This window comes from Suncus etruscus, chromosome 15, assembly GCF_024139225.1.
Source record: "Suncus etruscus isolate mSunEtr1 chromosome 15, mSunEtr1.pri.cur, whole genome shotgun sequence".
Lineage (NCBI taxonomy): Eukaryota > Metazoa > Chordata > Mammalia > Eulipotyphla > Soricidae > Suncus > Suncus etruscus.
The window spans coordinates 43381082-43404942 of NC_064862.1; the positions used below are offsets into that span (position 1 = coordinate 43381082).

The window sequence follows — 23861 nt, forward strand, 5'->3', positions numbered from 1 at the left end:
CATAGCAGCTATTTATAATTGCTTTGATGATATTATTCACACAAATTTACATAAAATAACTTTAACCATTTATTTTAATTTTCTAAATGGTCAAAAAATGCAATTTTCCAGAATAAGCACTATGAGAATTTTACCTTTATTCCATTATGTAATAGACCTTTATCAGGTTTTTTTTTTTTTAAGTCCTTCTACAGTTAAAAAGCACTAAAAATTTCAAGACAAATAGACTTGGTACTAGGCACTGAGATTGCTAATAATAATAATAATGAATACCAACATATTCTTATTTGATACTTTCCATTGGCCTAATCACTAATTTTAGCAATTTGCACATAATGGCCTGCTCCATCCTCATGACAGCTTTGAGCATGATTGCTTCATTTTATGGATGAGAAAATGAGGCACAAAAATGAAGTTAATTGCCTGAAGTGGTAGAACGAGTTTCTTTTTGTAACACTGCTTTGTGATGTTGCCTCCTCTGCTCCATCAACCCAGAAAGATGGTAGAAAGGTAAGAGGCTAGGGTTAACGTTAGAACTATTAAAAAAAAAAACAACTGAAAGTGGACATGGCTGTGGGAGAGAATTTCAAGAACGCACATAAAAGTGGTATGTGCCACCTATTACATCAGAAGGGCAATGCTTCCCTTGAGTTTTAAAGAATGAAGGAGTAAGTCCGTTGATGAAGGCAGGAAAATGTGAACTGCCAGGATAGAGGCACAAAGAAAAGTAAATAAGCACAAGTTAAGAGAGGCAAAATATTTAAATTGTCAAGGTACAGGATTGAGAGTGGAGAGAGATCAGATATCTTGATTCAGATCCCAGAGGGCCATGCTTCAGAATTTTTTTTTTTTTTTGGTTTTTGGGCCACACTCGTTTGATGCTCAGGAGTTACTCCTGGCTATGCGCTCAGAAATCGCCCCTGGCTTGGGGGGACCATATGGGACACCGGGGGATCGAACCGCGGTCTGTCCTACGCCAGCGCTTGCAAGGCAGACACCTTACCTCTAGCGCCACCTTCCCAGCCCCACATGCTTCAGAATTTGAGCTTTATTCCTGTGTTGACTGAAAATGGATAAATAGGAAAGTAATAAGAAAATGGATAAATAGGAAAGTAATAAGATCCCAAAAGCCATCCTCTGCTTTTTCCACTTTTTAACTTGTTAACATGACTTACTCCTAGTTTTATGATCAAAGATCACTCAAGCTGGCACTCAGGGACTATATGAGTTTCCAAAGACTGAATCTACATAGTAAGGCTAATATGTCCTATTACTGTCCTATCACTCCAGCTCCATATTTGTATTATCAATTATATAAATATTTATATGCTATCTAACTTTAATTTTTAATTTCTAATCAGTATAATGTTGAGTTCTGCTTTAATTACTTGTCATGGTATAGCTTTGTTCTTGTACTAAGCAGGAGGAATAAGAACAGTTTGTTCACTTCATCTTCCTAAAATGGAAGCATATGATATACACTATGAAAATTAAATTAAATCATTAAAATTAATTAATTATTAAAATTAATTAAATTAAAGCCATCATCATAACTTTAAAATTTCTCTTTGTGCCATTCATTTTACATCTCAATTAGCTTATTATTAAAACCTAATTCACTTGGCTATTTTTTCTCTCCCTTAGAAGAGTTAAATAAGAATAGATGTTTACCTTTCCCAACTAGAATAAGGTTTAGAATAAAGGCCTTAGTTTTGAGGTGCCTATTATGTTTAATAGTGGTTGATCTTTCCTCAAATTTAGGAAGAGATCTTTCTTGGCTCTTCACCTTGAGAATCTACTGGGATTTTTGGAAACAAAATAATGTGAAATAGCTTCAAGTCTGGTCCTCAGATGTTTCACAATCTTATGCTGGTGTTTAGAAATTTCTCAAATCACCATTTAGAATCTCAGATTATGGATATTGCACTTTCTCCCTCAGAGAAGGTCACACTGATTCCAGACTGGTAAATTTCACTCTAATATGAATATTTTGATCGGTCTCAGAAGAGTCATTGATTGTTAACTTATTCTGATTTTTCTTGATGCCAACGTGGAAATTTCTATTCTCTTTTCAGTTTTTTTTTTTTTTGTGGTTTTTGGGTCACACCCGGCAGTGCTCTGGGGTTATTCCTGGCTCCAGGCTCAGAAATTGCTCCTGGCAGGCACGGGGGACCATATGGGACGCCGGATTCGAACCGATGACCTCCTGCATGAAAGGCAAACACCTTACCTCCATGCTATCTCTCCGGCCCCCTCTTTTCAGTTTTGAGCTGAAGCCAAATGTCTGTCAACATTCTTTCTTCTAAAGTACAAACTTGTTCCTATGTCTGCTTAAAATCAGAAATGATTTCTCATATCACCTAAAGGAAAAGTCAAATCCTTATACAGTTCTACACACTAATAGCAGATGGTTCCTTATTACAATTCTAACTTCTCTTCTATTTCCTTCCTTGCTTGATCCAACAGTCTTTGAATTTCCTCCTGTAGAAAAGGCAATTTAAACTTTAAAACATTTTTTTTTTTTTGGTTTTTGGGCCACACCCAGTGGTGCTCAGGGGTTACTCCTGGCTATCTGCTCAGAAATAGCTCCTGGCAGGCATGGGGGACCATATGGGACACCGGTATTCGAACCAACCACCTTAGGTTCTGGATCGGCTGCTTGAAAGGCAAACACCGCTGTGCTATCTCTCCGGGAAATAAGGAATGTCTAAGACTTTTTTTTTTTTTTTTTTTTTGTGGTTTTTGGGTCACACCCGGCAGTGCTCAGGGGTTATTCCTGGCTCCAGGCTCAGAAATTGCTCCTGGCAGGCACGGGGGACCATATGGGGCGCCGGGATTCGAACCGATGACCTCCTGCATGAAAGGCAAATGCCTTACCTCCATGCTATCTCTCTGGCCCTAAACTTTAAAACATTTTTATAATTACCTGCCTCTACTTAAAATCTCTTTCCCAGATAATTATTTTGCTTACTAATACGTCTCAATTTCCAGAACAGTAGGTATGTGCACAGGTATATACACAGTTATATAGTGAACCTCTATGAATGCTGCTCTTTTGCAAATATTAGTAATAGCATTATCTAGTCAATTACAGAACCAAACTTGAATTAGATCTTATTCCCAGTCTACCTAAATATAAAAATAAAGAATGGAGGGGCTGGAGCGGTGTCACTAGAGGTAAAGCGTCTTCCTTACAAGCGCTAGCCTAGGACAGATCGTGGTTCAATACTGTGGCATCCCATATGGTCCCCTCAAGCCAGGAGCGATTTTTGAACACATAGCCAGGAGTAACCTTTGAGCATCAACGGATGTGGCCCAAAAACAAAAAACCAAAATATAAAGAAAGAATGGAACATGGAACGGTGGAATCAGTGGTGGGAATATTGCAAGTCTGAAAACTACTGTAAACAGTTATTTAAACCAGTGGTGTGTCTAAATTAAAAGAAAAAAGAAGAAGACTCATGAAGCCCCTGCAGAAAAAAAATGCACATTTTTGAATGCAAACATGGCCATCCAAGAGAATGGATAAAATTTTTTATTAATGTTCCTTTGTGTCTGGAAACAAAGAACACTATTGAGTACATCTAGATTCCATGTATGTAAGGAAGATTTGGATCACAGATATATTTAGTTCCCACTTATCATAGACAACAAAATGCAGATGATAATAATAATTAGTTTGTACATATTAGTTAGATTTGGCTGAGAGCTCAGAGACAGAAAAACTGTGTTTTTGAGAAACAAAGTCTTATCTTTAATGTGGTGGTTGAACTACGTTTCATTATTCAGACATTCGATGATTCAGAGTGGAGGGGCAGGGAAACATATGAGAGGAAGGAAGGTTTTAGATTGAGCATGAAGTTGACTTAGTCTCTCTCAGTCTTTTAATGATAAACACTTTGGTTTTCTTGGCTTCTCATAAATTCTGTTTAGCTGCCTCATATCTGCCTGTCAGGCTGTTCATTGTGGAGGAGTCAGCACATGGCTAGCAAAACTGGTTGCTCCCTTGGAAGGCGATTGCTTTGTACTCTGCAATCAGCCAACACTTATTACAAAACTGAGAGGGTAAAACATAATCTGCTTCTCACTGTTATTCACAGGCTGATGTCATCCAGTTGGTCACAATAACGAATTTTACTCTCAGTAGTGTTGTATGGTCTCTGAGAATGGCCTGAACACGCCCCAATCATCATTTCTTTAAGATGTATGGCCTAACATATTAAGTTCCTTGTATTCTATCTTCCAATATAGCACCACCTGTCAAAATCCCTCTTTCATTTCTCAAATTATGAATATTTCTGTAATTCAATTCTGGAAAAGAACATAGGGCTGAAATGAATCTAGCAGTATCTCAGCACCTCACCCCTCAAGAGTTTTTCATCCCCATTTGGGGCATTTAGTCCATTAACTAAAATTTATATCTCTTTCCCCCTATTTTCTTGTTTGTTTTTTGGGTCACACCCGGCAGTGCTCAGGAGTCACTCCTGTCTCTATGCTCAGAAATCACTCCTGGCAGACTCAGGGAACCATGTGGGATGCCGGGATTAGAACCATCATCCTTCTGCATGCAAGGCAAATGCCTTACCTCTATGCTATCTCTCCACCCCCCTCCCCCTATTTTCTTAATTTCTCTTTATTCTCATGCCAGAGTATACTATAATAGTACATAGATTCATTTATATTGTTCAAACATCAATTTATACCTTGCTAATACATTTAAAGTAGGTATTTTTGGTCCCCTATTTTTTAAGTATTGCTTTTTGAACTAAGAAAAGCTGCATACTGGGTAAATGTTATAGTTTCTTTCAGCAGCATGGTAGTGATGGGATAGGCAGGAAAGTATAAAAAAGCATTATTTCCTTAGTGTTTTTTTTTTTTTTTTATCTTGAATTCAAAATTACCCTTAATTTAGCAGCCAGTTTCTGGGAAACACTCTACTGCTGTGCTACCACTCTGGCCTCTCTTAACTGGTTCTTTACAGTAAGGGGAATTCTAGGATATATTAGAGCCCATTATTAAAGTTTGCATTCAGATGAAGTCCCTGATTGTAGCTGCAGCTAAAACTTTGTTTTGTTTTGTTTTGGTTTTTGAGTCACAGCGGCATCACTCAGGAGTTACTCCTAGCTCTACACTCAAAAATCGCTCCTGGCAGGTTTGGGGGACCATATGGGATGCCGGGATTTGAACCACCAACCTTCTTACATCCATGCTATCTCTCCAGCCCCATTTTTGTTTTTCTTTAATAATTTATTTAAGAACTGTGGTTACAGAACTGTTCATGGTTGGGTTTCAGTCATTGAATATATACCACCCCTTCACCTGTGTAACTTTCTCACTATCAATGTTCCCCATTCGTCCCACCACCACCACCAACCCCTGCCTGTCTTCCAGAGAGGAATTCTACTTCTCTTTCTTTCTTTCTTTCTTTCTTTCTTTTTTTTTTTTTTTTGGTTTTTGGTTTTTGGGCCACACCCGGCGGTGCTCAGGGGTTACTCCTGGCCGTCTGCTCAGAAATAGCTCCTGGCAGGCACAGGGACCATATGGGACACCGGGATTCGAACCAACCATCTTTGGTCCTGGATCGACTGCTTGCAAGGCAAACGCTGCTGTGCTATCCCTCTGGGCCCTTCTCTCTCTTTCATTGTTATGGTAGTTGTCAATACAGATTCTGGCTATTGTAATAGAGCTGCAATGAACATAGTCGTATAGAGGGCATTTTTGTATTGTGATTTGTATTTCAAGGGTATATCCCTAGGAGTGGTATTGCTGGATCATATAGGAGCTCAATTTACAAGTTTTGTTTTTTTGGGTTTTTTTTTTTTAGAAATATTCATATTGTTTTTCAGAAAGGTTGAACTAGACAGCATTCTCACCAGCAGTGAATGAGGGTTCTTTTCTCCCTGCATCCATGCCAGCACAGTTGTACTTGTTCTTTGTGATGTGTGCCAGACTCTGTGGCATGAGATGATACCTCATTGTTGTTATGACTTGCATCTCCCTGACAATTAATGGGAAAAAAATGAAACATTTTTCATGTACCTTTTGGCGATCTGTATATTTTCTCTGATAAAATGTCTGTTGTTTCTTCTCCCCATTTTTTGATAGAGTTAGATTTTTCCTGTTAAGTTCTGTCAGTACCTTGCACAAAACAAGAGAACTTGTAAGAAATGGATAATTCTTGGACTCGTACAACTTCCCATGGTTAAACAGAGATGATCTGGCATAGCTGAACAGACCTATGACTAGTCAAGGCCATTTACCACAAGCCCATGACAAATATTTACTCAGTAGAGAAAAACTAAAAGCCTTTTCTTTAACATCTGGCACAAGACAAGGCTGTCTCCTCTAATCACTCCTATTCAACATAGAACTGGAAATACTTGCCATAGTAATCAGGCAAGAAAAAGATAGCAAGGGCATCCAGATAGGAAAGGAAGAAGTCAAGCTCTCACTGCAGATAATTGGATACTATATTTAGAAAATCCCAAAGACTCTAACATTTTTCATATCTATGAGATGACACTATTCATCACTGACTCTTCTTGTACTTTATTTTAGGAGGAAATGAAATTTCCTTATTAGTTCCAGAAAAGATCAGTTTTACTTTCCATGGAAGGAAAGATAAGGGAGGGTTTATGCAACTTAAGCTTTATAAATCAGTGTAATTATTATCATAACCATGTTTGTTTTGTCATGGATCAGTGACTTTCTCTCTGAAATAAGTAGCATAGTTAGCCTCTCTGAATCTGAAGAGACTGAAAAATAAAAGTCTTAAAATTAATGTTTTAGATAATATGTCAATTGTTTTAGAGAGGGTCTTTAATATTTTCTGTTTTTAAGCTAAATAATCCTCAAAATGGTATATATACATGTTCTAAAATTTACTAATTAAACTCATATAGAATTCATAGTTTTCATACACAAGTTTGAATATCATTTTCTTATTTTCTTTATCTTTGGTTTCTGGTCTCTCCTGGTAAGCATATGTGTACCAGGGACTGAACTTGGATTGGCCTTGTGTTAGACAAATACCCTAACCACTATGTCTCAGGTTCTTAGTTGTAAATCTTTAACAAATTTAAAATTATTTATCCCTCACTACATTGTAAGAAGTTACTATTGTTATCATATGATAAATAAAAACTAGAATTCAAACTCAAGCAATGTTACCTCAATCCTCTCTTAAATGCTGTTCTCTTCATAATTTAATAATCCTTTCTCTGGGTGGATTTTATGGAACAATATTAAATTATTGTGCCTTGGAGGAATTATATATATGTATATATATTTGTTACATGTGCAAAGAACCAGCATTCTGGATATTTGAATATTGTCCATAGAAAAACTTATTACATGAACTTTGTGTTGAAAATATTTTACGCTTCCTGGCAGCCGGGAGTCTAGCAGGAGGAGGTTTGGCAGGCCCCCGCCATGCCGGAGGCCTGCTTTGCCAGGCCTCGGGGGGGGGGGGGGGTGCGGGACTTGGGTAACCCCAGCACCCCTCTGCTGCCTTGCTCCAGATCTCCAGGGCTTCCCCGGGCCAAACGCCTGGGCAAGCCGGTGAGTTGGGTCCCTTGGTGGAGCTTGAAGGTACCCTAGGCCTTCCCCCACTATCCATGCGGCTCCTTAGGGAGGGTCTGGGTGGGGCTCTGAGCTTCTGGTCAGCTTCTTGAAGGATCTCTCCTTCCTAGGAGCCGGGAGTCTAGCAGGAGGAGGTTTGGCAGGCCCCCGCCATGCCGGAGGCCTGCTTGGCCAGGCCTCGGGGGGGGGGGGGGTGCGGGACTTGGGTAACCCCAGCACCCCTCTGCCGCCTTGCTCCAGATCTCCAGGGCTTCCCCGGGCCAAACGCCTGGGCAAGCCAGTGAGTTGGGTCCCTTGTGGAGCTTGAAGGTACCCTAGGCCTTCCCCCACTATCCATGCGGCTCCTTAGGGAGGGTCTGGGTGGGGCTCTGAGCTTCTGGTCTCCCAGCTTCTTGAAGGATCTCTCCTTCCTGGGAGCCGGGAGTCTAGCAGGAGGAGGTTTGGCAGGCCCCCGCCATGCCGGAGGCCTGCTTGGCCAGGCCTCGGGGGGGGGGGGGTGCGGGACTTGGGTAACCCCAGCACCCCTCTGCCGCCTTGCTCCAGATCTCCAGGGCTTCCCCGGGCCAAACGCCTGGGCAAGCCGGTGAGTTGGGTCCCTTGGTGGAGCTTGAAGGTACCCTAGGCCTTCCCCCACTATCCATGCGGCTCCTTAGGGAGGGTCTGGGTGGGGCTCTGAGCTTCTGGTCTCCCAGCTTCTTGAAGGATCTCTCCTTCCTAGGAGCCGGGAGTCTAGCAGGAGGAGGTTTGGCAGGCCCCCGCCATGCCGGAGGCCTGCTTGGCCAGGCCTAGGCGGGGTGCGGGACTTGGGTAACCCCAGCACCCCTCTGCCGCCTTGCTCCAGATCTCCAGGGCTTCCCCGGGCCAAACGCCTGGGCAAGCCAGTGAGTTGGGTCCCTTGGTGGAGCTTGAAGGTACCCTAGGCCTTCCCCCACTATCCATGCGGCTCCTTAGGGAGGGTCTGGGTGGGGCTCTGAGCTTCTGGTCTCCCAGCTTCTTGAAGGATCTCTCCTTCCTGGGAGCCGGGAGTCTAGCAGGAGGAGGTTTGGCAGGCCCCCGCCATGCCGGAGGCCTGCTTGGCCAGGCCTAGGCGGGGTGTGGGACTTGGGTAACCCCAGCACCCCTCTGCCGCCTTGCTCCAGATCGCCAGGGCTTCCCCGGGCCAAACGCCTGGGCAAGCCGGTGAGTTGGGTCCCTTGGTGGAGCTTGAAGGTGCCCTAGGCCTTCCCCCACTATCCATGCGGCTCCTTAGGGAGGGTCTGGGTGGGGCTCTGAGCTTCTGGTCAGCTTCTTGAAGGATCTCTCCTTCCTGGGAGCCGGGAGTCTAGCAGGAGGAGGTTTGGCTGGCACTGGTAAGCTCTGCCCAGTCTACATTTTCAAAATCGCGCGGGGGCTATCGCCCCTGCGCACACAAGAAACATTAATAGTACTCTCACAAGAAACATTAATGGTACTCTCACAAGAAACATTAATAGTACTTTCACAAGAAACATTAATAGTACTCTCACAAGAAACTGTAATAGTACTCTCACAAGAAACTTTAATAGTACTCTCACAAGAAACTTTAATAGTACTCACTATCATTGAATTATGTTTTTATGTATGCAAAATGTCCATTTTGTACTCTGCCCTTTTGCATACCCCTTCATAATTTCATATTTCTCTTTAACTTTTTTAACTCCTATCATCATTACTCCTTTTATACCCTTTCTAACTTAAGTACTGTTGAGTCCTAAGTCACAGACCAAAGTGGTGCCCTAGAGTTAACACCCACCCAACTATTTTAAAAGGCACAAAAAGGACACATATCTTTTCAACATTTTATTGGTGTTTTCTTTGACGGCTATAACTTTTGCTAAATACTTTCTTATACAGTGATGATCCCCCCCCCCCATGTTTTTTATCTTCTCTTTGTGAACTGCTCAATATGGAATTTGGTGTGAAAGAATCCCTCAGTTTAATACTTATGTTTGAACCAAGTCATGGGTCTTGTTGGAAATGTTCTTATGCCCCCATATATCTGATAGCACCACGTGGCTTTATATCTTGTTTGTGTAGGCACACTAACATGGAAAAATACTATACATACCAATAAGTTCTTATCTGATAAAAATGGGAACACACAAATCTTGTAGTGCAATGAGACCTTACACCCTGAACATTGACATAAAGACCTGGCACAGGCCTCAGAAGAATGGGCATTCTCCATTCACCCCTTGATCTACAGAAGACATTTACAAAACATCCAAGGTTGTATATAACATCACCTGGTGGCATTCCTGTACCAGGAAAGACCCTACAGCTGCTCTGACATCTACTCAAAAGAAACACCCCTTAACACTGAGAAGACAACAAGAACAAAGACCTGCTTACTGGACAGGGCTTGCTGTATTGCCCCTTAATTGTGAGGTTTGTCTATAACATCACCTGGAAGCAATCCTCTACCACGGAAGACCCTACCACTGCTCAGACATCGTCCTGCTCAAAAGAGACTTCCCTTAACACTGAGAAGACTTAACAACAACAACCTGCTTACAGGAAAGGGCTTCCTGCATTGCCCTTTCATGGTGAGGTGAAACGAGAAGGCACTCCACATCATGACTTCAATGTAGGACATGCAGATTCCAGAATCTTTAATACAGAAACATGAGACCAACAACAGAGACTGTGTGAAAAGTGTGTTGGCACTACAGACAATGTCTTGGATCGAACGATAACTTTCCTGAGGCCTAGAGCTGGTCTTATGCCAGGAAACTTCAGGGGTAGGATCTCTTTGTATTTAGGCCAAGGTTATTCCTTTCCATGCCTCTCATATTTTGGTGGGCCTATGCAAACAACAATTGCCACTCTAACACCGTTTTTACTGTGCTCCTTTGACTCTAATCCTTAAAACGCACCCACTTAAAATTTGAGGTTAACTTAAGCTAATATGCATGTACATGGAAATGTAAAAAAATACTATGCCTCTAATGTTTAAGGAGTTATGTAAGTTTGATGGCTTTAGATTGCCTTGTGTGCTGTTAAGAAATATTATAATGTGCTACAATCTGGGGACTTGAGGGACAAAGTAATTGCACATGGATTCTGTTTTATTTATCTTAACTTTCTTTGGTGAAAGTTCAAAGTTAAGATATCAGCAAGGGGACTTCTTCTGATAATTATGTTATGGGTGATTGTCCTTCCACTGTAACTTTACTTTATCCTCTTTCTTTGCATCTTTTGTTCTCATAATTCAAAATAAAAAAATTATAAAAAAAAAAGGCAATGCCGACTGTAGAAAGTGGCTTGGGCTTTTGAAAATGATCAATGACTCACGTGTGTGTGTAGGAAGACTGTTTACATTTTAAAAATGTTAAATATAATGTATACATCTTGCCTGGAAAAAAAAATTAGGATTCGAGATATAGGATAGGGGTTAGGTGTTTTGCCTTGTACATAGCTGACTCTGATTGATTCACAGCATTTCATATGTTCCTCTAAACACTGCCAGGAGTACAGAGCCAGGAGTAAGTTCAAAGCATTACTGGGTGTGGACCAGCACTTGATTTCCTCAAAATAGGAAAGTTTAAATTATGTGGTTTGCCATAAGTGGATGGAATTGGAGTATATTATACTGAAAGTTAAAAAAAATAGAAATAAAAAGTCAAATACTGGGTGATGTCACTCATAAAGTGACATAAAGTGGACTATAAAGAAGCAACTCAAGAGATTAGTCAGACTCTAGTGATTTCAAAGCTTGAGATATGGCCAATAGAGTAAGAACTGAGGGTGCATAGGAGTTGGAGAAGGGAATATGGGCTAATGGTAGAAATGTGGGGTTATTGGCACTCTGGTGGTGATTGTGGTGCAGTAGCATTGCAAGTGCAAAGCCAATAATATGCAAACTGTTGTAACCCATTTTCCTCAAGAAAGAATAAAATCTATGGTAGGAGAGATGGATTTTGGCAGTCAGCTAGTATTCTCTGCTACAGAGATATTTCCTATGGTTGGTTATTGTTACTTGTAGTGTGGGGTGAGTTGTATAAATAATCCCTTAATATTTTCCCTGTGATTTTGCTCTGACTGGCTTTTATCTGAGAGGCATTTCTCTAATCATCTCTGCCATTTTCTCCCTTTCTACTCACTCTTGCATTAACTCTAGCATTAACTCCAAGGAAAGAGAGCCTTTTGCAGGCACACTTGGGAAAAAAAAAGAAAAAAAAAAAGAAAGAAAATATTTTACATAGCTTAAGTTCTATTCTTCATAGTGCTCATGACAAAACCACACTGTTGAAGACATTAGGAAAAGAACAAAGATACCTGGGGCCTTCACTGCAATTAGAGCATGAGAAGGCATGTGTCTGATTGCTGGTTTTGCTTACATCTAAATACAAGTTGCTGTGCTCAGCAAAAAAATAATTATAATAGATTCATTTAATCATCATGCAGCAAAGTTTAGCTTATTAGAGATTTAAACTTGCAAATGAAGCTTTCCCTGGGGCTATTGTCTGTTTTTTTCTATGCCTGACCTACTTATCAGCTTTTTCTGAAGGTGGTTTAAAAGCCTTCCAAAATATCATCATATATGGAAAAGGCAATAGACATAACCATCAATGATCCATGTTCCACCTTTAGAACACTTGAAAGGGGTCAAAATTGTCACATAAGGAAATTTGTTTTTACTTGCAATTTTTGACTAGGTATGAGTCACCAGGTCAATATTTAATAACCAGAAAATTTCTAACAGTGGGTTTACTTGAATGTTTCTAATCCAGAGGCATTTTGCTTGATAGACTTTGAGTAGACATAAATGAACAAGTTAATTTAAGAAAGTCCAACTGTCTCTAGTCAGTTGCTTTTGAAGTAATTGAGTGATATGTTTAAAGGGTTTTGGGGGCATTGGGAGGCCACATCCAGTGACACTTGGGATTACTCCTGGCTTTGCACTCAGAAATCGCTTCTGGCTCAGGGGACCATATAGGATGATGGGGATCGAACCCAGATCTGTCCATTTTTGCTTGCAAGGCAAAAATGCCCTACCCCTGTACTATAGCTCCATTCCTTGACAGACTTTTCTTATAATTAGATATAAGCAAACTAGATTGATGTTAAGAGGAAACTGTACTTTTTTTTTTTTTTTGGTTTTTGGTTTTTGGGTCATACCCGGCAGTGCTCAGGGATTACTTTTTGTTCTACACTCAGAAATCGCTCCTGGCAGGCTCAGGGGACCATATGGGATGCCGGGATTGAACCACGGACCTTCTGCATGAAAGGCAAATGCCTTACCTCCATGCTATCTCTCCGGCCCTGGAAACTATACCTTTTAACAAATATGAGAGAAGAGGTTGTTTGTTTTAGAACTTTGAATTTCTTGATCCATACAAGTCACCTGTTACTGGTAGAAAATATGATTGTGGGAAGAACAATGACCCTAAGCTGATATAACAGAACAAAAATGAAATTTTCCTATCTCAAAGGAGCTGTGGAGTCCTTTTTAGAATAAATTCAGAAAACTGAAATCAAGTTTAGGATTAAAACTGACATGGTTCTTCTCAAATAATTTTGAAACCAGTTAATAACAATCTTATATATATGACTAATGCAAATAAAAGAAGAAAATAAAATTTTATCTAGTAAAAAACATTCAACCATCGGTTTTTAAAAGTGAAGTCATTTTATTAAATAAATTTACCTACAGAAATGTGAGTGGAGGGAGGAGATGATAAAGGAGGAAGAGAGAGAGAGAGAGAGAGAGAGAGAGAGAGAGAGAGAGAGAGAGAGAGAGAGAGAGAGAGAGAGAATATAATTTCTACAATTGTCTTGGCCTGGAGTTCTCTGCATAGGTAAATTTTAATTTGAGTTTTGCCACAGGGAAAGCATTGGACTCTTGATCCTTTCATAATCTTAGCACAACTTGTAGATTCTCCTTTCTTCTTTTCTGTGGGGTTTCTCTGGGTTTGCCTCAGTTTCATCTGGGTACTGCTTCAGTTTCTCCCCAGATCTCAGTACTGTGCATTTCAAAGAGATGTGCTATTCATGCCTTTGGGCTATTTCAGGGCAAGGCAATTTCTTCTAGGTTGTAATATTTCCCCAAAACACATCAACAGGGTCCTATATCTATCTTTCTTCATTGGTCTGCCCTAGAAATTTGACACCCTTAAATATTTAAGGCAAGAGCTCTACCTGCTGTACTATCATGCTGGCCCTTAGAAAACAACCCTAAAATAAAACACTTGTTTGATCAACTCTGTAGCACTATAATCTGATTCAACATAAAAACAGTTTTTCCCTACCTTCACTCTTACTTTTCTACTTGATTTTGCATTTAATAAGATAAGCTAGTTATTTTGTCTTAAAACTTTAAGACAAGGGACTTTTCTATTAGGGTTACCCTGTTATTTGTTGAGTACTGCTGGAGATTGACTAATGACTGCAGGTGACTCTCCACACTTGATCTTAGCCAAAAGGCCGAGAAGTGATGCAGGTGACTCTCATATTAATATCAAAATAAATATTTTAGTTGCCATACAAGGGTAATCCAGGCTTGATCAATGTGAAGATGTGAAGATCAAATCAGCACATGAGCTGTGGGTTTTCTCAGGCCTCAACTCTTCTGTGTAGAGACTTACAATTAGGAATCCATCCCATTCTTCTCTAGGCCATGGCAACATCAAGCTTTCTAGAAGTTTTCTTAACATTGAGAATAGATACCTAGTAGTGCTTGCAAATCTGGAACTTAATTGTTTTTTTTTTGTTTGTTTGTTTTGTTTTGGGGTTTTTGTTGTTTTGTTTTTGTTTTTGTTTTTGTTTTTGGGCCACACTCGGCAGTGCTCAGGGGTTACTCCTGGCCGTCTGTTCAGAAATAGCTCCTGGCAGGCACGGGGGACCATATGGGACACCAGGATTCGAACCAACCACCTTTGGTCCTGGATCGGCTGCTTGCAAGGCAAACGCTGCTGTGCTATCTCTCAGGGCCCACTTAAATTGTTTTTGATAGCAGGGATGTTTCCAGTTCTTCCTGGAGCTTGCCTGTCTTTAGTGTTTTCCTGAAGTTTCTAGAAACACTTAACAGTGGGGCACTAGTAACAGTAGCTTATCATTTGAACTTGCTTTTGTTGGTTACATTCACCCTTTGACTCTATTAACTTTGGAAAGCTTTGGTGTCCTGAAATTACTCTTGAGATTTCCTTTTGTACTAATGGCAATGCCTGCTATAGAGTTCTTTTCTGGATTTATGCAAATATGTTGCCATGAAGTATTGGGAAAAAATACTAAAGATGTCAAGAAAAGAAAAAAGAAATTTTCTAGCCTTATTCACAATAAGATGCAAGCTACTTGTTTTCTGTGGAGCCATGCATCAAAAAAGCAAGTGTTGATAAAATTTATAGTGGTAGAATATATAGTTCTAAACAATATTGTGTGTTTTTTTTTTTTTAGTCTGTTTAACCCGAAGTTGAAAACCTTGTTTGTGGTAATTTTTCATGACAGCTTTATATGCTGCAGTTAGAGACTTTGTTAAAGATTTCTTGGGTTTGAGGGTGATATCCATCAGTGCTCAGAACTTATTCTTTAGCTTTGCTCTCAGGGATCAGTCACTCCTGGTGGGCTCTGGGAACCAAATGGGACACCAGAGATAGAAGTCAGGTCAGCTGGGTACAAAGCAAGCACCCTACATGCCACACTGTCTTTTTGTTCCAGATTTTGTAAAGTCTTGGTAAAGACTTTTCTGAAGACATCTCTGAACACAGGTATAAGAACAATTCTATAAAAAGAAAAGGGGCTTAAAATTGCTCATAACTATAGATTTTATTATACAATATTAATTTATTAATTATTAATTATTATTAAAATATTTCATTATATAATATTTATTTATTAATAATTAATTATTTATAATACATTTGCTAAGAAAGTTTGCTTCGGGGCGGAGAGATAGCATGGAGGTAAGGCGTTTGCCTTTCATGCAGGAGGTCATCCGTTCGAATCCCAGCGTCCCATATGGTTTCCCGTGCCTGCCAGGAGCAATTTCTGAGCCTGGAGCCAGGAATAACCCCTGAGTACTGCCGGGTGTGACCCAAAACCCAAACCCCACCCCCCCAAAAAAAGAAAGTTTGCTTCACTTTTTTTTGTCCTTAGAATTCTAATTTCTAAGAAAATACAGAAGTTTTAAACACTCATATAAGATTTTAAACACTCATATAAGTTTCCAGAAAATAAGCAAAGACATCTGTTTTTATTATAACAATGCATATTTCTTTACCACGCTTCAAGTCCAATCATATCCTTTTTCTCCTTTTTTAAAAGGAGAAATTAAAACTTTTTATTTTTTAAAAATTTGCAACTTCTTTGTCTTCCAAATTTATATATTCTTTCTCTCTCTCCCTCTCTCTCCATTCCTCTTAACCTCTAATTATTTATTATATCCCATTAGGAATCCATCTGTGGATGTGCCCCATTAGGCACGCATTCCAACTCAACTCAGATGCTGTAGTTATAATCTTATGGCCGTGCTTTCTTAAGAATTTAATAATTCCCTCAAGCACTTTCAGGATGGTCCTGGTGGCTCCTCAAACTGCAGTGCACAAGCATGGCATTTCTCTCTCTTTGTGTGTATGTATGTGTGTGTCTGTGTGTGTGTGTTTGGGTCACACCTGGTGGTGCTCAGGAGTTACTCCTGATCTGCCGTCAGAAATCACTCCTGGTATGCTCAGAGGACCATATGGGATATTGGAATTTGAACCACTGTCTGTACTGGGTGGGCTTCATGCAAGTCAAATGCCCTACCGCTGTGCTATCTCTTCAGCCCCAAGTATGGCATTTTTTGTCTTCTTGGCTAACCCTCATTGAGAGGACCCTCAGCTTGAGAACTGCTGGAGAGGATTCCCCGTGCAAAATAAGAATTTTATTAAGAGAACTTTTATCCTAGAGTTGTCTTCTGTGGCCTGCTCAATGATTAAAGTATTCTATTTTTTTTGTTTGTTTTTTGTTTGTTTTTTGGGTCACACCCGGCGGTGCTCAGGGGTTACTCCTGTCTGTCTGCTCAGAAATAGCTCCTTTTTTTTTTTTTTTTTTTTTTTTTTTTACTGAAGAAAGGGTTTATTCAAGATGCAGTAATGATGTAAGAAGAAAAAGCATTTTTCTGTGGACAAGTTAATGCCATTAGGATGCCAAATATAAATGATGTGTTACATCACTTCTGAAAAGGAAATAAATAGACATGAAATTTTTAAACAAACTTGAAGTACTTTATGGATATATTTAAAAGTAGAATATTACATACTTGAAAATATGTGCTTGTCAGTATCTTAGTGATATGAGCAACACATAAAATTAGTTTGTCTCTTTGGATGATTTTATTTAGTTTCCTTCATCTTTTTTTTTTTTAAATTTTTTTTTTATTTAAACACCTTGATTACATACATGATTGTGTTTGGGTTTCAGTCATAAAAGGAACACCACCCATCACCATGCAACATTCCCATCACCCAAGTCCCAAATCTCCCTCCTCCCCACCCAACCCCTGCCTGTACCCTAAACAGGCTCTACATTTCCCTCATACATTCTCAATATTAGGACAGTTCAAAATGTAGTTATTTCTCTAACTAAACTCATCACTCTTTGTGGTGAGCTTCCTGAGGTGAGCTGGAACTTCCAGCTCTTTTCTCTTTTGTGTCTGAAAATTATTACTACAAGGGTGTCTTTCATTTTTCTTAAAACCCATAGATGAGTGAGACCATTCTGCGTTTTTCTCTCTCTCTCTCTGACTTATTTCACTCAGCATAATAGATTCCATGTACATCCATGTATAGGAAAATTTCATGACTTCATCTCTCCTGACAGCTGCATAATATTCCATTGTGTATATGTACCACAGTTTCTTTAGCCATTCGTCTGTTGAAGGGCATCTTGGTTGTTTCCAGAGTCTTGCTATGGTAAATAGAGCTGCAATGAATATAGGTGTAAGGAAGGGGTTTTTGTATTGTATTTTTGTGTTCCTAGGGTATATTCCTAGGAGTGGTATAGCTGGATCGTATGGGAGCTCGATTTCCAGTTTTTGGAGGAATCTCCATATCGCTTTCCATAAAGGTTGAACTAGACAGCATTCCCACCAGCAGTGGATAAGAGTTCCTTTCTCTCCACATCCCCGCCAACACTGTTTATTCTCATTCTTTGTGATGTGTGCCATTCTCTGGGGTGTGAGGTGGTATCTCATCGTTGTTTTGATTTGCATCTCCCTGATGATTAGTGATGTGGAACATTTTTTCATGTGTCTTTTGGCCATGCGTATTTCTTCTTTGTCAAAGTGTCTGTTCATTTCTTCTCCCCATTTTTTGATGGGGTTAGATGTTTTTTTCTTGTAAAGTTCTGTCAGTGCCTTGTATATTTTGGCAGGCACGGGGGACCATATGGGACACCGGGATTCGAACCAACCACCATTGGTCCTGGATTGGCTGTTTGCAAGGCAAACGCCACTATGCTATCTCTCCGGGCCCTAAAGTATTCTATTTTAATGTTTTTCTCCAAAACATGGAAATTTGTGAGTCTAGGCAACAAAAATGAGGAGATGACAGAGAAAATTCTAGTAATCTTAAGTTTTGCTTTATTGCACTTTCCTAAAACAAATCAGAATAATCTTAACTTTACAAGATTAGCTTTTCACTAAGGGATTATGTTAGATTGATTCTTTTCCAAAATGTCCTTCTTAGTTTGGACCCTCTTTTCATTATGGAATATGCTTCATATGAAAACTATTGATTCTGATTAATAATACTTTTTTTTTAATTCCATATTCATGGCCTTTGAAAATGTGTCTGGGGAGCCCATTGACAAAAATGTGAAGGAACAAGTTTTGTTTTGGTTTTGGTTTATGGGACACACCCGGTGGTTCTCAGGGTATACTCCTGGCTCTGCACTCAGAAGTCACTCCTGGAAGGCTCAGGGGACCAAATACGATGCCAGGGATTGAACCTGGGTCAGTACCAGGTTGGTCACCTGCAAGGCAAATGTCTTACCACTGTGCTATCACCCTGGCCCCTCAAAGAACAAGTTAATATAGCCATTTGAAGTTTTCATTGTGGTCGAGAAGTAGGCAACACCACTGTAGAATACTTACCAGTGATATAAAAAGTAGTAGAATTTTTCTTTTGGGATTCATCTAGTACTTCTTCACACAATATGGATCTTAAGCCAGAGCCGTGCATTTTCCCTAGTCCTCTCAGTGCATGTATATGCTACATTTCCAGTTAAAGCCACTGAGCACATTTGCTCTTTGTGTTTCATCTTTAAACCACAGATCTCTTCTTGACATCACTACTTCTCCCAAGAAACCAGCCTTTTCTTGTGCTTAATTTCTCTAACAACTTCTCTGTTTTAGCTTGTCTTTCTGAAGTATTGTGTACAATAGTATTCAAATGGCTGTTTTCTCCAGACAATAGAAGTTGAAACGGTGTGATGAACTTGATACATAAAAACTTGAATGATGCCAATTACATTTTATTTATGGAAGAATCTCATTTCTAAGAAAACTCTTTATGAAGCTGAATAGATAAGGAATATGCTTTACATGCATTCAATCTGGGTTTGATACCCTGTACCCATATGAACCCCTAGCCAGGTGTGCGATACCCCCCCCCCCCGTCCCCAAAAAGAAATAAATTAAAATTTCAATATGTCAAAGCAAAAGTTTCCCTAAGAAAAGCAAGGTACTCCATGTCTATGGGCTGAAATAGTTAAATTGATAAGATTAACTACACAAGACTTGATATGCTTGTTACTGTTTTAAAATATCCTGAATTCTATTCCTCAAAAAACTGGGAATTGAGCTCCCATATGATCCAGCAACACCACTCCAGAGATAGATATACCCTTGGAATACAAAAAAACCACAACACTAAAATGCCATCTGCACTCCTATGTTCATCTCAGCACTATTTACAATAGCCAGAACCTGGAAACAATCCAAGTGCCCAAGAACAGATAAGTGGTTTAAGAAATTATAATGCTATGCTGCTGTTAGGAAAAATGAAATCATGAAATTTGCTTCTAAGTCATGAAATTTGCTTATACATGGATGTAAGCTGAGTAAAATGAGTCGGAGGGAGAGCAATAGACATAGAATTATCTCACTCATTTATGAGATATAAGAAAAAGAAAGATAGTGTCCTAATAAAATCCAGACACAATAGAGAGGAGGGCCAAGAAGACCAGTCCATTGTAGGAAGCTTGACATAATTGTGGAGCGGTGCAGTTAGAGAAGAGAAGGGACTACTATGACCATGATAATGGGACCTGATCACTTGGGACAATAACTGGGTATTGGAGATAAAATGATATGCATGGTGTCCCTTCATTAACTATAGTGTAAATCGGTGTCTGAAAAGGAAAAAAGGAAGATGGGGATGGGTAAGAGAAGAGCAAAATGCCTATCCCGGAGGCAGGCAGAGGAGGGAGTACAGTGAGAGAGAAACCAGGGACATTGGTGGTGGGAAATGTTCTTGGGTAAAGGGTGGTGTACACTTTAAGACTAAAACTTAATCATGAACACTTTGTAATCATGCTATTTAAATAAAAATATTCGTAAGTAATTACTTATATAGGATACCAGAAGGTAACAGTATCCAGCAAGCAATAGCTTACTTACTGCCATTTTTTGGTGAAGACACTTGTGCTTCGAATGACCTTGACACTGCTATCACTGTGATTATCATCTCTGATGTATCTTTTCTCTTCTGCTTTCAGCTTGGGGACCTGCTTCACAAGTTACAGTTCGTCATGACCTATGTGGCTCCGTGGCAGATGGCTTGGGGCTCTTCATTTCACGTGTTTGCTCAGCTCTTTGCAATCCCTCGTATCCTTTCTGCTTTGTTTTCATCACCCATGAGCTAATATTCACATTTTTCCAGATGCAAGCATTTTCACTGAACCCTAGCAGTAAAAAAATTTAGTCTTCGCGATTACATGTTAATGGTTAGTTACATGGAAGGCACTTTGGATTTCCTTTAGGCCACTGAGACTTTAAAAGATGTTTCTTAATTTTGAGATCTTCTTGCTTCTTAATGCATATTCAGGAGTTACTTTATTTTTTCTGAGTCTTCCATTACCCACACCCAGAGCTTCATTAAGATAAGACTGTTTTTTCATTGGAAAATTAAGTGGTTCTATTGACTTTACAAAATTATGTGAATGGATGTGCTGTGATTAAGCATTACGGAAAGGGTTTGTTTATTTGAGAGATTATTATAGGTCATTTATCATACATATAGTTTGGCTACCATATCCTTTAGAAATTAAAAATGAAATACATAGTATGAGAATTAAATATTTAAAGTCTAAAAATAATTTATGCTTTTCTTTTGTAGTTGCTGTTACCCAAGATTCTTTGTTTTATCATTTGTAGCTTTATTTGTTGCTAGCATGCTTTTTGACTTTTTCCATAAGATAGCTAACTTTAATCTATTTCAAAATAAATTTTAGATCTTTCTTCAAAAGCAGAGGTTGACTTAGATAGCTAAATCATTTGTAAATGGTAATAAATGGAGAAACTATTTTTAAGTAACTGCTGAAGTGATAAAAGAGTTCTTGATTGAAGCCTCAAATAATTCTTCCAAGGCATTCCTTTTCACTAAATGTATGCTTTCTAAATTTGTATTTTTCAAAAATCAGTACTGGAGTTCTCATCAGAGTTTCTAGGCAATATTATTTATATAGGTGAATTTCTGAGCCCACCACATACTCTTGTAATTTCAGAACATAGATCCTGGACACCATCTTTACAAGATCCCCCTGGTGATACTTTTCCCACTGACATACAGGCTAAGCTTTTTATGTTGGCATTTCACTGTTAGCGGATTTTAGCTACTACTCAAGAGTTTCATATGATGTTTGTATGAACTCATTAAAACTATTTGAAGAAACCACTTGTATATTATTAGCTTTATGTGCAGTAAAATCATCTTGCCTGCAAGAATCATTAACTGACCATTTTACATATATACATCTATTTGATTGTGTACATATAATATTTATTGTTTTTTGACCACATTCAGCAATGCTCAATTATTCCTCCTGCTATACACAGAAAAATTACTCATGGCAGAGCTTGGGGGATCACATGGGAAGCTGGAGATCAAAACTAGGTTGGCCATGTGCAAGGCAGGCAATCACCTATGATACTAATGTTCCAGTTCCTCTATAGATTTATTTATTTATTTATTTATATTAATTTAAATACCATGGTTACACAGTTGTTTGAGATTGAGTTTCAGTTACACAATGATGTATACCCCCTTCACCAGTGCACATTTCCCACCACCAGTGACGTTTTTCCAGTCCTGCCCATCTGCCTCTTGAACATTTTACATTTTATTCCTCTCTCTCCTCTCTCTGTCTCTGTCTCTGTTTCTGTCTCTCTCTCTCTCTTCATTTTCCTATTCCTCTATACACAATTACTTAAAAATTATTTTAAGTCTACCAAAACTTGGCCTCATACTGCATATCTATGTTTCTATTCTTAGATCTGTATTGATATTTCTAGAGTGTAACTTGGCAGAATAATTATGTGGGAAAATAGAAAAGTGAGAGAGATGGGTGCCACCTTCTTCCTTTGTCTTTATAAGCAGTGGGTTGAATTGTTGAAGTGGTTTTGTTTATTTTATATTTCTATCATTTTGAAGCATGATTATTAAAATGAAAATTATTACAACTGATACCAATAAGAGGAGTTGCAATAGAAGTTGGAGTTATGACTCCCAATATTATTTTCACTTTTGTCTCACGTAGCATTTCTTATGGATAGTTAAATCTTGTTAGATAAATTTAGCAACACCAACTACTCCTTATAGTTGCATCAAGATCAGTTTGGGAGCCATGACTTTCAATTACCTGACTTTTATGTGTGTTGAGGGTTGATGCACAAGGGTATCAATAGCTGGTATCTAATATCTCCTCTAATAAAAAATCAGCTTCAGCAATTATCCATATTGCACAGAATGAGTGTTAAATCCTAACTACATTTTGATGGGTGGACTCATTGTCTTAAGAAATTGAGCACATTTAAAATGTGGATTTTATCTCAGAATATTCAAAGATAAAGCATTATTTCTAAAAAAAAAATCCCCATTATTTCCTTCATTATGTTTAAAGGCAGGGCTGTTAACATGACCACTGAAGTTGTGTCACAATTTACAGAACTTATAAACCCCTCTCCATTAACCAGATATACTCCTTTCCATCCTTCCAACCAATTGCAAAGGTAAATATTTGCTATTTAATGGCCAGCATCAGACCATTGAGAATACAATGAGATAAATAGATTAGGCAGCTGGATATATATGCCATCAAGACATAGCTATCAGGCTCCTAAATGCCAGCCCTGTTTTGGACTAATTTTGAAATGTTAATTATTTTATCACTCATTTAAGAAGCTGCGAGTTCCAGCCTGGCATTGTAAGGGACTAATTTGTTTCATTTCGGAACTGAATTAGCTTTCAGGCCAGCAGAGCACTGTTTAGTAAATTACTTTTTCCGGCACTGGCATGTTTCCTCCCTGGATAGTCTCTGTTTCTAAGCTTGTAATCTCTAGGGAAAGACGTATAGACACCTTGTAAATCTATTGTCTTCCAGTAATTAGGCAGGTTTTTGCCAGTTTTCTGTTAAATATGAAAAATTCTTTCTATTTGAGCTGTTTTGAGCTTCTGATGTTTCTTTTCAACTTTAAGTATTAACATTGACCTCATCATTTTAAGTGCACAAAAATATACCTTAGACTCTTAAAATAATCACCATATACCTTTCAGACTAATATTTTGGATCTCTTAATGAGAGATAGAAAGCTATAAAAGCCAGCTCTCTTCAGAGACACTGCATCTTGACAGCACTTAGGAATTTATATCTCCAGCCTTTCAGATTTGCTGAAAATTCAATGTTTTTATCGATTAATAAAATAGACACAACATATAATATTAAATAAATAATAACATAATCTCTGAGGCCATCTATGTTGTATATTTACATTGGTATCAAACATAAACACTATGTTTCTATTTTTTTCTACTACAGAAATTTGTCTATAGATAAAGTTACCTTCTATTTTTATTTTTGTTTTTTTTTGGGGGGGAGTCATACCCTGCAGTGCTCAGGGATTACTACTCCTGGCTCTGCACTCAGAAGTCACTCCTGGCACGTATGGGGACCATATGGGATGCCGGACTCAGGTCCATCCTCGGTCAGCAGCCTGCAAGACAAATGCCCTACCACTGAGCTAATGCTCCAGCCCCTTCACTTTCCTTCTTAATATCTGGAAAGTT

At 39.0% G+C, this 23861-nt stretch overlaps 1 protein-coding gene across 1 annotated transcript in view; it reads left to right on the plus strand.

Moving 5' to 3' along the window:
- The window catches only part of PCNX2 (pecanex 2), a 328287-nt gene that overhangs the window by 173991 nt on the left and 130435 nt on the right, over positions 1-23861 (plus strand). The window contains exon 22 of the mRNA XM_049789037.1: positions 20296-20404. Within this exon, the coding sequence (XP_049644994.1) occupies positions 20296-20404 (109 nt within the window). The remainder of the gene's footprint in view (positions 1-20295; positions 20405-23861) is intronic.